General features: G+C 44.2%; 1 protein-coding gene across 1 annotated transcript; it reads left to right on the forward strand.

Moving 5' to 3' along the window:
• Nucleotides 1–3,865: 3,865 nt before the first annotated feature.
• LOC144892449 (anaphase-promoting complex subunit 1-like) lies at nucleotides 3,866–12,851 on the forward strand. Its single transcript, XM_078779353.1, has 4 exons — nucleotides 3,866–4,003; nucleotides 5,436–5,616; nucleotides 5,721–5,858; nucleotides 12,221–12,851. The coding sequence occupies exons 1-4, from the start codon at nucleotides 3,974–3,976 to the stop codon at nucleotides 12,313–12,315; spliced, it is 444 nt and encodes a 147-aa protein (XP_078635479.1). The 5' UTR covers nucleotides 3,866–3,973; the 3' UTR covers nucleotides 12,316–12,851.
• Nucleotides 12,852–13,881: the final 1,030 nt, after the last annotated feature.

The raw sequence follows: 13,881 nt of genomic DNA on the forward strand, positions 1-13,881 counted from the left end.
AGGGGGAGAGAGAGAGAGAGAGACGGAGAGAGACGGAGAGGGAGAGAGAGAGGGAGAGAGAGAGGGAGAGAGAGACGGAGAGAGAGACGGAGAGAGAGAGAGGGAGAGGGGGAGACGGAGAGAGAGAGAGAGAGAGAGAGAGACTTTTGTATCTTTTTATTATAAAAATAGAAAAAGAAAACCCCCAAATAGGGGTCACATTGTCATTTCAAGCAGAGAAACAAACAAAAAATATTAATACAGTAAAATACAGTAAAAATTATGCACAAAACATTTCACAAAACAATAAACGTTTCTCCAGGATTTTACAAATGACTTCTTTCACGCACCATTTGGTCTCAAACTGTGGCAGCCTTCCTGTTATGGAGAAAAAGGCAAAGTCTAACTTTACACGGCTCGTCACAAGATTTTTAAACAAGAACAAGGCATTTTCCTCATTAGCTCCGAGATCATCAACTTTTCTTTTTCTTGATTTATACACTGCCATTTTTGCCTGTGCAAGCAGGAAATTACCTAACACATCATTCATATTCTTGTGTGAGATGTCTAAGCCATAAATGAAAACACAAGTGTTGAAAACCAAGCCAATCCTGCCAAAACAATTCTTAAGAAAGATAAATAGAGGAGCCAACCGTTGACATTCAACATAAATATGAAAGAGGTTTTCAGGTCTTTTACAAAAGGGACATTCATCTGCTAGGAGACTTGAGAAGCGGTGCAGCAAGTGGTTAGAGGGGAGGATCCAGTGTGCAAGTCTCCATTGGAGGTCACCATGTCGTGGCGGCACAGGAGGATGATAGATCCTTTCCAATTAGGAGAATATGGGGGGGAACAAGGTAAGAGGTCTCTCCATCGAACCCTCCGCTGTGTCATTTGCCCTTGCAAAAGGAAACTTACGCAACCCAAATAGAGGTCTTTTTGTTTAGGAAACCCATTGAATCCTATGCTAAAGGGGGTACACGGAGGAGAGTTGACAAGAGAAAACTTGCAAATAAGTTCAGGAAAGGTAGCAGGAGAGGCACCTTGTTCGTTGTCTGCTTGGACTTGCTCCCAGTTAGGTGCAAGCTGTACATAGGTATGAAGCACACAGCGTAGCATACGTGCCACAACTCTGGAGGATCGCACGCCAACCAGGCTTGCCAATGCATCAGCTCCAATCCAACTGCCACTTGGGCTTAAAAGATCGGCGACCGATTTTATGTTCTTCGCGACAAAGCGTTGAACGAGGCACCTATCAGCAGGCATATCATGGAAAATTGAATTGTAAAACAAAGGTTCCATCAAGAACATTTGCTTTGTGTACGAATGCGTAGCTCTTGTTGTCGTTAGAGTTCGCCATGCGTTTAGTACACTTTGATAAAACCTGGAGAGGGGAGACATATCAAGCTGCGAGAGATCCATCAAGAATATAGCGTGGTCATAGCCTAGTCTCCCCGCCTGCTGCAAAAGGCGACGAGCGACGCCGACCCAAGGTGGAGAGGGGTGCATGTACAGCATGCGTAGAGCAACCGAAAGTCGAAAGGCCATTAACCGGCTCTTTATGTCAACCAGGCCTTGGCCTCCATCGGTCAGTGGCAAGCTGAGGACCTCGGGTCGCAACCAGTGCTTTCCATCCCAGAAGAAAGACACAAAGCACTTCTGGAGCTGTTGAAGCAACACTACCGGAGGGTGCAGCACAAAGAACCTGTGCCATAGGGTAGAGGCCACCAAACTGTTGATCACCAAGACCCTTCCACGATAAGACAGTTGTGTTATCAGATTTCTCCATTTTTGCAGTTTCCCTTCAACAAGATCCAACAGACCAGCCCAATTCTTTGCTACTGTGGCGTCATTACCCAAGAACACTCCAAGGTATTTCACGCCATCAGTGGCCCATGCAAGAGGAGCAGGAAGTTTGGGTGCCGAGTGACATGACGGACCAAGCCAAATGGCGCTCGTTTTCTCCCAATTCACTTTGGCTGAAGAAGCCTTTTCAAACACGGATAGACAATAACGGACAACGTTAATGTCATTGAGGTTCCGCACAAAAACACACACATCATCAGCATATGCCAGCACCTTAATGGGCCGTTCAAGATGAGAAAACCCAACCCCGGTTAGTCTAGCACGCAAATAACCCAGTAAGGGTTCGATGGAGAGAGCATAGAGCAAGCCAGAGAGGGGGCAACCTTGTCGAATTCCCCTGTTGACAGGCAAGGGTGTAACAAGGCAAGGGAGAGAGAGAGAGAGAGAGAGAGAGAGAGAGAGAGAGACGGAGAGGGAGAGAGAGACGGAGACGGAGAGGGAGAGAGAGAGAGAGACGGAGACGGAGAGGGAGAGAGAGACGGAGAGGGAGAGAGAGACGGAGAGGGAGAGAGAGACGGAGAGGGAGAGAGAGACGGAGTGGGAGAGAGAGACGGAGAGAGAGACGGAGAGAGAGACGGAGAGAGAGACGGAGAGAGAGACGGAGAGACGCCACCTTTGGAGGCCATTTTCCCCGCAGAGCAGGGGTTGGCCTTTTTTGGGCACCGTGGTCCCCTTTTTTGAAGCAATGTTTTATGGCCGGATGCCCTTCCTGCCGCCAACCCTGTTGGTCGCCTCTTGCGACACAGGGAATTACCAGTGAACTGGTACTCAATTTGCCGACCTCGGAAGGATGACAGGCTGAGTCAGTCAACCCCCCTGGCGTTAATTCAGCAATTGACCGGCATTCGAAACCAGGATCCTAGGATCCCAACCCGGCACCCTAACCGCTAAGCCAACACCAGGCTTTACAATAAATAGATATATGAAACGTATTTGAGTCACACGATACTGTCGATAATGTCAACCATCAATGGAGCCAGGATAAAGTGATTTGAGACAAGACCAGTCATTGACTATGACTATTGTCACTGAATACAGGATGAAGAAATAACTGGAATGATAAAAAGTTTCTATTTAATAAAACTGTTTGAATCGTAGCTCCTAATAAACTGCCAGTGAAAGTAGCGTGGGATAAATAGGTGTCAGAAATATCTGCTCGTCTGCGGGTTTCTGCAGTCAGTGCATTTCTGACTTATTTCCCAGATCTGCGTGAACAACTTGTAATACTGTCCGATTATGAATCAGGACAAAACCTTCTTGTAAAACAATAGTTTGACATTGGATTTGTGAAACTTCAGTTCAGCTACATGAAAAACTTGAGAGAAGGGGGCCAAAAGCGATTTGTAGTATGATGTCTCAAAAACTTGTGGACAGATTTGCATGAAACAAGGTGGGTGAGTTGGTTAGGTGACAAAAACAGGCCGATTCAATTTTAGCTCAGAATCCAGATCCGGCCTATCTGTGGGGTACAAAACGTAAGTTGTGAAGTCGAGCAGTGGTATGCGCTCTCCCGAGTGTCATTCTAGTTCACTTCTGTCACCAGCCTCAAGAAAGACAAGTAAAGTATGAATGCATCATTGATAAGTTTAAGACACCAAAACAAAGGAATAAAGACTGAACCAAAATATAATATATACAGTACATGATTTGTTGAACTTGCAGGTGCATTAATTGAATCTTGTTTGCTCGACAATAGAAATGAAATTGCATGTGACCAAAATATTTGCATCGAATGAGGCCCATGTCTGTACTGTGAAATGGGTGAGCCCCCGTGCATTCCCTGTGTGTGCATGCACGTGGAGACACACACACACACACACACACACACACACACACACACACACACACCACAGTTACACACACACACACACACCACTTACATGCACATACACACGCACACACACACACACACACACGCCACAGTTACACACACACACACACACACACACACACACACACCCCACAGTTACACACACACACACACACACACACCACTTACATGCACACACACACGCACACACCTGGATGAACTACAAACTTTGTTTGACAGGAGAAGCCCAAGGGACGCGAGAACTGTGAGCTTTTCTCAACCATCCTCTATGAATGTGTGACTCAGGAGAAGATTGAAATGTTGCCAATCTACCTGGCAATGGACCAGGTAAGCACATATTGAGAGAGATTTGGAGGTTGTTTTTGTTTTTGTTTTTTACTCCCTTTGTTTTCTTCTAAAACATTTTCAATCACTTTTTTTTAATTATTGTTCTCGGAGTAACGTTTGTGTGACGGCAAATTTGAAATAATATTGTTGTTCTGTTTGCTGTACCATTCGTACAACAATCCTCCTCATTGGTGTTGGTGCCTCAGTGGCATGGTAATGACATGCCAATGACATGGCAATGAGCCTGGTATTGACTAATCATGAATCTTTGCCAGTTGAAGCTATGGCAAACCATGGAGGCCGGTGACAAGGGCACTCATTATGATTTCTGCTGTAAAATGCAAGGAAGACTGTAGGATGAATGGTTTGCAGAAAGGTTAATTTTCTCCGATGAAGCAACTTTCCGCTTAAGTGGGAAGGTCAACCTCCACAATATCCATGTGTGGGACTTTCAAAATCCACATGTTGTCATCGAACATGAACGTGCTTCACCGAAAGTTAATGTTTTGCACCATTTCCAAGTGTGGGAAGAACGACATTATTGACTCATGGTGGGCCGCACTTCACATGGCAGTCATATCGAGAGCTTATAAGGTGTGAAAATAACTGTTAAATGTCTCCCGTCACTCTCTATAAGCACATAAATAATTTTTTGAAGTATATACTACTTTTTGAATAACCCTGTGTATATGTATATGTATATATATATATATATATATATATACACACACATATATAAGGTCTTCCCCAACCCACCAACTTCTAGATTTTTTTGATTTTTTTTCTAAATAAGGGTTGTCCCATGTGCTCGGTGAATGCATTTGCAATGTATCACTGGCATGAACCCCAAATCTATGTACGAGTACATTTCACTTTGATCTACCATTCTCGTTTGAGCTTACTTGTGGTTATCTGGACTTCATCGATAAAATTTTGTTTGTTTGTTTTTCCTGCAGTGGCTCAACGGATTTTGATAACATTTAGATTACAGTTCCACATCTCATATTTTATAAATATCGCTATGTTTTTTTGGGGTTTTTTTTAGTGACCTAAGGTTCCTGAAGAAGCTTGTATAAATACCCCATGTATGACAAAGACTCTATTAAACATCAGTGTACATTTACATGAATTGTAAGGATGCGATTAGACGATGAACGAACAAATATTGTGGATGAGATTTGAACCTGGGTTAGTTGCATCATGATCCCGGGCTTCATATGGGAATGCTAAGCTGGCCAGTAGGCCAAGTCTTCGGCTGCTCATTCATTCCCTCACTTGTTTAGTTACCAACTCATTTGCTCACTCTTCACATATTACATGAATTGAAGCTCAAATTTGTTTGTCTGAAGGTTCAATCAACGAGGAAAATGTTATTACTTTTTTGATGAATTGAAAGTGCCATAGTATTCTTGAATGTCAAATGTCTGTGCAGGTTGTGCGAGATCTTGAGTCCGGAAGGCTGACGGACACTGTCGGATTGGCGCAGTTGCGTCTGGTGTTGGATTTCCATGAGTGTGCGATACGACAAGGGCAGGAGGGAAGCTTAGTGCATCCGGAATACCTGCATCTTGTCAAGAGCTCTGTGGATGGGTTCCTCGAACAGTGGCTGAAAGGTTCTCAACTTCTAGTGAAACTTGACTGTCATTTCTGCAATTAAACATTGAACTGGTGCCATGTGCTTTTTTTGTCTGAGTGTCTCAATATTCCAATGCACCAGATCCCAGAGCAGCAGCAGCCATGAAGTCTTTTGTATTGGGCCAACCCACCGATGGAGACCATTACACCAGGACGATGGCTTTCGTGGTCTTCAATGAGATTCCCCCGGTGTCACCACTCGTCACAGAGAGTTTATATGGTAAAAGAGTGTCCATAGTTTGCATGTGCAGTACCAGTTCACTGGTAATTCCCTGCTTCACTGGTAATTCCCTGTATTGAGTGGTTTTGAAAAGCTTTTTCGCAAAATTCACTTTGTCATTTATTTTCCTCTTCATTTTTTTACGATTTGGGTTTTGGGTAGAATACTGACCGACCTCTCCCCCAACAAGGTGGGAATAATCTGGACCTTCAAAGACTTTGTGGTAAAAGTCGTAATGGTTGGGTAGCATTTTAGTGCCTATCTACAGCTGCTCTGAGCACAAAGAGAATCGGCTTTAAATTGTAGATTGGTATCAACGGTATAGATCGGAGCAGGTATGACAGGCAGAGACCGTTCCCTTCCTTCAGGTAATTATTGAGTCAGCTGTTTTTTTTTTTTTCCGACCAATCAGGTGGAGAGACAAGATAATTCTCTTTAGGAGGAGTAACTTGTTCTCTGCACGTTTAAAATCCAAATCCTGAATACCACTGCTTTCATATGGATTTTGATCCATAATGTCTAGGTGGACAGTCTAGTGTCCTTCCCATGGGACAAAAAAAAAACAAAAAAAAAAACACCTTTAGAGGCCATTTTTCCCCGCCAAGCGGGGGTTGGCCTTTTTGGGGCACCGTGGTTGTTGTTTTTGTTGCTCCCCTTTTTGAAGCAATGTTTTACGGCCGGATGCCCTTCCTGCCGCCAACCCTTTTTGCCGCCTTTTACGACAAGCAGGGAATTACCAGTGAACTGGTACTCAATTTGCCGACCTCGGAAGGATGACAGGCTGAGTCAACCCCCCTGGCGTTCATTCAGCGATCGACCGGGATTCGAACCCAGGATCCTAGGATCCTAAGCTGGCACCCTAGCCGCTAGCCCAACACCAGGGATTTACCTGGTGGGACTGTACCACCATAATCCATTCATTGATTTCTCTCGAGGTATAATTTGCGAGTCTTCATTTAACGGAAGACTTCATGTGCAGGTTATTATGGTGCCTATCTAAAGTTTACCAGACACGATGGTGTAATTGTTAGAGCATCCTTTCTGAGCCTGGTAGTTCGCAGCTCGAACCCCATCCGAGTCATTCAAAGACTTTTAAAATGGTATGTGCTGCTTCCTTGCTTGACGATGAGCATTTCAAAAGGATAGAGTAGGGACAGACAACCATGGGCTGGCAACCGTTGCACAGGCTTGGTGGGCCCAATGGCCTCCTCTTGCATTGAAATTCCTTGTAAGGGAACTCGTATTATTACTTCTGCCACCGAAGGTGGACTGAGGTTATGTTTTCACCCCTGTATTTCTGTTTGTCTTGTCTGTCTGTGAGCAGGACATCACAAAAAAGTTATTGACTGATTCGGACGAAACGTGATGGACAGGTTAGGCATGTGAGAAGGATGAATAGATTTGATTTTGGTGAAGATCCGAATCCGGATACGAGACTTTTAAAAATGTTTTCAGTGATTCTTCACCATAGAGAGAGATACAGCATAACATGATATTTCAAACCCTTGTGGACTGATATTTAGATGAAACTTGGTGGATGGTTAGGTGTGTGACAAGGATCGATTCGATTTTGGTCTCATCTGGATCCAGATGTGGCCTATCAGTGGGATACAAAACGTAAACTGGTCAGCCTGGCGGACGTATGCTCTCTACCGAGATCCGTTCTTGTTACCTTCACCACCAAAGGTGGATGGAGGTTATGTTTTCACTCCTGTCTGTCTGTTTGTCCGTTTGTCCGTTTGTGAACAAAATATCTCAAAACGTTGTGAGAGATAGGACCAAAAACGATACATTGCAGGATATCTCAAAAAGTTGTGGACAGATTTGGACTAAATTTGGCAAAGCGTATGTGACAAGGATGAAATGATTAGATTTTAGTGAAGATCCAGATCCGTCTACTAGAATTTAAGTGATTCGTCACCATTGAGAGATAGGGCCAAAAACGATACATTGCAGGATATCTCAAAACGTTGTGGATGGTTTTGGACGAAACTTGGTGGACAGGTTGGGTGTGTGACAAGGACTAATCGATTCAATTTTGGTGAAGATCTGTATCCAGCTTGTATAATTTAAGTGATTCTTCACCATTTTGTGATATTGCCAACCAGGCGGAGGTGAGCTCTCTACTGAGTGCCGTTCTAGTTATTAGTCCCCTACCGGTGTACACCGGAGGGGACTATAGGTTTGCACTCTGTCCCTCCGTCTGCAAAGAACAGCTTTCCGGACTTTTTTTCTAAACTCTCAATGCTAATGATTTCAAACTTGGTACATGGTTTCCTCATGATAAGTTACAGATCAAGTTCGAACTTCACGACGTTTCAATCATTTTTGACAAAGTTATGGCACTTTGAACTTTGGTAGTTTCCCCAACAGTTTTCCGGACGACAGACTGCCGGAAGGGGACATGTATTGCAGCGCAATACTCAGAATGCTTGTTAGTCCCCGACTGGTGTACACCGGAGGGGACTATAGGTTTGCAGTCCGTCAGTCCGTCACGCAAAGAACAGTTTTCCGGACTTTTTTTCTAAACGCTTAAATGCTAATGATTTCAAACTTGGCAAATAGTTTCCTCATGATAAGTTACAGATCAAGTTCGAAATTCACGACGGTTCGATCATTTTTGACAAAGTTATGGCACTTTGAACTTTGGGAATTATGATAATTTTGATGATCCTTAACTCAGTGCCATTTTAAGTTTTAATTTCCTTTAAAAACCAATTTCTCTGCAATAATAGGACCGATTGAGATCAAATTTTCACCGTAGGGGGGACTCGGTCTGCAGAATATTTTAATGGTAATGGCTCGGCCGCCATATTGGTTTTCGTGAAAACACGAAAACCCCTTTTTCTCTGCAACGGCTGAACAGATCGAGGCCAAACTTTGCAGGCAGAATCGCATACCCATGACGAACAAAAAAGTCAACGAGCATGATGTCATGCGTGACATGGTTTCAGAGTTATGACGTTTTTAAGCATGAACCTTTAAAAACGAGCTCGGCCCTCATTTTTGATCCAATCGAGGGGAAACTTCACAGATCTGTTCAGCATGTCAATCTACTAAAATTTCCTTTTGGAATTTGCAATAGGGCACGTGGTTTGGCAGATATCGTTAATTAAACGAAAGCATTTAAAAAACGGATATCTCTTGTTTATTCTGGAGCTCTCCTCAAGCCGCACCGTGCGCCCTCAGCCTCGTCTCGCGAACGTCAACAGCGCGACACATCGCGTACTTTCGTGAGGGGCGGAGCCAAGCCGAGCAACATATATATACACATCGATCATTGATCGTGAACCGGAAAATATAATAAATTACTGATATTTAGCGACTCGAAAGGTTCTTTATCAACAACTTATTTATGGTGCTTCTGCTGACCTGTCTGCAAGGTGTATAAATCGAAGTCCTGAGTGCGAATCACAGGTGATCCCGTCCTGAGGTAATTAGCGATTGGGAACGATTCAGAATCTGTGGGTAAATACAACAACAACAACAACAACAACAACAACAACATGCATTTTAAGGCCATTTTCCCTGCTAGAGCGGGGGTTAGCCTTGCGGCCCCTATGACAATCTTCTCCATCTTGCCCTATTTTCTGCATCTCTCCTTGTTAACCCCCTTGCCCGCATTTCTTCTTCCACCGTCTTTAGCCAAGTCTTTCTCGGTCTTCCCCGTCCTCTACTTCCTTCTACATTCATTTCCATCACTCTTCTCAACCAGTCACTTTCATCCTTCCTCAACACATGACCAAACCATCTCAACCTGTTCCTCTTCACAGCATCAATCACAGGCTCTATTCCCATCATTTTTCGCAATTCATCATTTGTCTTCCTCTCTCTCAACGATACTCCGCACATCCATCGAACCATTCGCATTTCCACCCTTTCCAACCTTCGTTGCTGCTCTACGTTCATTACCCATGTCTCGCTCCCATAAATCATAACACTTCACACACATGCAGCACACACCTTTCCCTTCAGCTTCAACGACACTCCCCTCCTCATCAGCACGCCACTCAGTTCCCGAAACTTCTTCCATGCACATCTCACTCACGCAACCGTTGCCGAGTCTGATCCACCTTCTCCATTCAGCATGTCTCCGAGGTAGCAAAATGTTTTCACACCTTCCAGCTTCATGCCGTCTCCAAGATCCAACTCAACATTTCCTCCATCTGCAGCTCCCTCTGTGCACACCTTACATTTGAATGTAGCTGTCACACTGGTTAATGACCCTCTCAGACCACTACATTTTTGATGAACCCACTCAGTGCACATTGTACATTGAATGGGGTTCACTCCGACACCCTTCCTGCACATAGCACAGGGCCACTTCCCAGTTCTTTCCACCTCACCACATGCTTTGCCACTTGCCACCACCTTCGTCTTTCCGATATTCACCTTCAGACCTTTTGTCTCCATACATTCCTTCCACTTGTTCATCTTTTCCTTCAGTCCATCCATACTTTCCGCAATCAACACCAGATCATCTGCATACAACAACTCCCACGGTAAACCCTCCTTTACGTTCTGAGCCAACACCTCCATCACAGCTACAAATAGTAGTGGACTTAGTACCGACCCCTGATGCACTCCCACCTTCACCTCAAACTCACCACTGTTCCCGTCCTTCGTCCTTACAGCTGTGTGCGCTCTTTTGTACATTGCCATCACTACTCTGATCAACCATTCCTCCACTCCTAACTTCCTCATTGCCCATGTCAATACTTTGCGTGGAACCCTATCGAATGCTTTCTCCAGATCAACAAACCCAAGAAACAACTTCTGCCTCTTCTCCATGTACTTCTCCTGCAACTGCCTCACAATAAAAAGCGCGTCTGTCGTTCCTCTTCCTGGCATAAATCCAAACTGCATTTCGTCGATCTTCACTTTCTTCCTTATCCTCCTCTCCAACACCCTTTCCAATACCTTCATTCCATGCTCCAATAACTTTATCGCTCGGTAGGAGCCACACTCTAGAGGGTCACCTTTCCCCTTGTATAGAGGGACTAGGGTACTCAGTTCCCAATCCACTGGAATGCGGCCTTCTTTCACCACCAGATTACAGATCTCTGTCATTCTCTTCACACCCCAACTTCCTGCTGCCTTCAACATATCTCCCACAACTCCCATCGGCCCTCCCGCTTTTCTACTCTTCATTGCTTTTATCGCTTCCTCAACTTCCTTCTCAGTTATCTTCTCTGCCGGTCCTAAAACTGGGTTACTCTCTATGTTGCCATCCCATTCATTCTCTGTATTCAACAGCATTTCCATATATCTTTTCCATCTTCCTTTAATTCCATCTGGGTCCACAACGATTTGTCCCACTTCATCCTTCAAGCAACTCACCCCCATCACATCACACCTCTCTTTCGCTATCTGCTTTGCAATCCTGAATACCACTCTCTGACCCTCTTCCGAATCCAAGCGTTCTCCGAACATTTTCCTACATGCCTCCTGCGCCTTTGCTACCTCTTTCTTTGCAGCCTTCCTGGCTGCCTTATAACTTTCATGCTCTGCTGTTTCTGCTCCCGTACCCTTCGCCTTCTGCCACTCCTTGAACTTCTTCCTCTCCTCGTCAATCCTCTTTCCAACTTCATCATCCCACCACCATGTTTCCGAGTGCCACGGTGGTCCTTTTGTCCATCCACATACCTCACCAACGGCTCCCAACAGACTATCTTTCATTGACATCCAACCACTTTCAAGCTCAACCACATCATCCTCTACCCTACTTAGCCTCTGTGGGTAAATAACCCTTGGTAATTTCCCCAACAGTTTTCTGGACGACAGACTGCCGGTAGGGGACATGTATTGCATCGCAATACTCAGAATGCTTGTTACAACTGTTTTGTTTCTTTATAAGACAAACATTTGCATAACCTTCCCACTCCTCCCTCCAGGTCTTTAAAACAGCTGTTCACCACCATCTCTTATCTTCCCCCATCCAAAACCTTGATCTTTTCTACCCCCGTTAATTCACCCCAGATCCACTTTTCTGAAATACCGACTTCTTTCCTGGAAGTTCTAGCAGTGTCAATGTGTTTTATACCTCTCCCTCCCACAGATCTCCTGATGTCGCTGTTCTCTGCTGTTGTACTTGTGTACTTCCCTCTCTCTCCCCATCTTGTCTCCCGCTCCCTTTATTGTATGTTTTGTGTGTCCGTTTTTTTTTGTTTTTTTTTGTGATTGATGTTAGCTCTTACACCAGCCTTGATCTTGTTTTCAAAACAAAAAAAATACCTTCCCTGGGCTTTCACTCACTTTAAATCTCAGTATATTGCGCAGTTGGAAAACTATATTTGTCAATTTATTACATCCTTCCTGTTCACTCTGAATCGTTCTTTCCCCCCTTGTGACATCACCCACAGACTTTCCACAGCTGCTCCTTACCCTACGAAACCAGGGCGTGACGATCGCAGCCGCTCTACGCCTCACCTCCATCTTGCTGCCCACAGCTTCATGAATACACACCGACATCACCATCTTCACACGGCAGTCAGGAAGAAAGAGGATGTGTGACTGTTTTGTGTCATGTCGTCACAACACCTGAGTACACCACAGAATCCAGTCAAAAGCTACATCGCAATAAGATCAGTCTGAGAACCTCTGTATGGCTGACGATTCATATTGCCTTTCACATGTATATCTACAAAGCTTGTCTCAAGAATTAAGAGCAGCCTTGTCTGCGTGTACGTAACGCGACTGTGTGGTTGTTGCATCGATGCCAGCCGTGGCCAAGGAATATACCAGGCAATGGAAAACTAAATGTACAGTGCCCACAGTTGTGCCAGCCAGTGATGAGAATGCATTTTGAATTGCTGTTTTTGCTCGAGAAAGACCAAGCGGACTCAAAAGCTCGTGTTAAGGGGTTGGTCGAGCTTGTGCTCTTTTGTATTTAGTCAAAGGTTCTGTGTGCACATGGTGTTTCATGGCCAGGTATCCCTGGAAACCCAGAACGATTGTCATTAAAACTTTTTTATGCCTCCGCAGACAAAGTCACCCAAGGCATTGTTTTTGGGTTGGCTGTCCGTCCGTGATAGATTTTTGTGGGTTCAATAACTTAAGAATGGCTGAAGGGAACCAAGCCAACCTTTGTACAGGTATGTATTATGATGGAAAGATGAACTGATTACATTTTGGTATCAAGAGGTCAAAGGTCATGTCAGGTAACAATGTGATACTTCACAACAGCTGAAGAGATTTAAATCAAACAAACTTAGTACAAGTATGTATAATGATGTAATAACAAAGGTGGTGACGTCGAAGAGTGCCGTTCTAGTTTTGTACTGAATCGCTGTTTATCCTCCACGGATAATATAACAGCACAACCTAATTATTGTCCACAACCTGTTAATTATTGTCCACAACCTAATAATGATTGTCCACAACCTGATCATTATTGTCCACAACCTGATCATTATTGTGTTGTCCACAACCTGATAATCAGCCTGATCATTATTGTCCACAACCTGATCATTATTGTCCACACCCTGATCATTATTGTCCACAACCTGATCATTATTGTCCACAACCTGATCATTATTGTCCACAACCTGATCATTATTGTCCACAACCTGATCATTATTGTCCACAACCTGATCATTATTGTCCACAACCTGATCATTATTGTCCACAACCTGATCAGTATTGTCCACAACCTGATCATTGTTGTCCACAACCTGATCATTATTGTCCACGCCCTGATCATTATTGTCCACAACCTGATCATTATTGTCCACAACCTGATCATTATTGTCCACAACCTGATCATTATTGTCCACGCCCTGATCATTATTGTCCACAACCTGATCATTATTGTCCACAACCTGATCATTATTGTCGACAACCTGATCATTATTGTCCACAACCTGATCATTATTGTCCACAACCTGATCATTATTGTCCACAACCTGATCATTATTGTCCACAACCTGATCAGTATTGTCCACAACCTGATCATTATTGTCCACAACCTGATCAGTATTGTCCACAACCTGATCATTGTTGTCCACAACCTGATCATTATTGT

This window comes from Myxine glutinosa, chromosome 5, assembly GCF_964187855.1.
Source record: "Myxine glutinosa chromosome 5, kmMyxGlut1.1, whole genome shotgun sequence".
NCBI classification, from domain to species: Eukaryota; Metazoa; Chordata; class Myxini; order Myxiniformes; family Myxinidae; genus Myxine; species Myxine glutinosa.

Excerpts from the sequence above, each read along its gene's own strand:
- LOC144892449 (XM_078779353.1), top strand. The coding sequence starts at position 3,974 with ATGTTGCCAATCTACCTGGCAATGGACCAG. Across the intron at positions 5,617-5,720 it reads CCTCGAACAGTGGCTGAAAG|ATCCCAGAGCAGCAGCAGCC; the intron begins GTTCTCAACTTC and ends CCAATGCACCAG. Across the intron at positions 5,859-12,220 it reads CGTCACAGAGAGTTTATATG|ACTTTCCACAGCTGCTCCTT; the intron begins GTAAAAGAGTGT and ends CATCACCCACAG.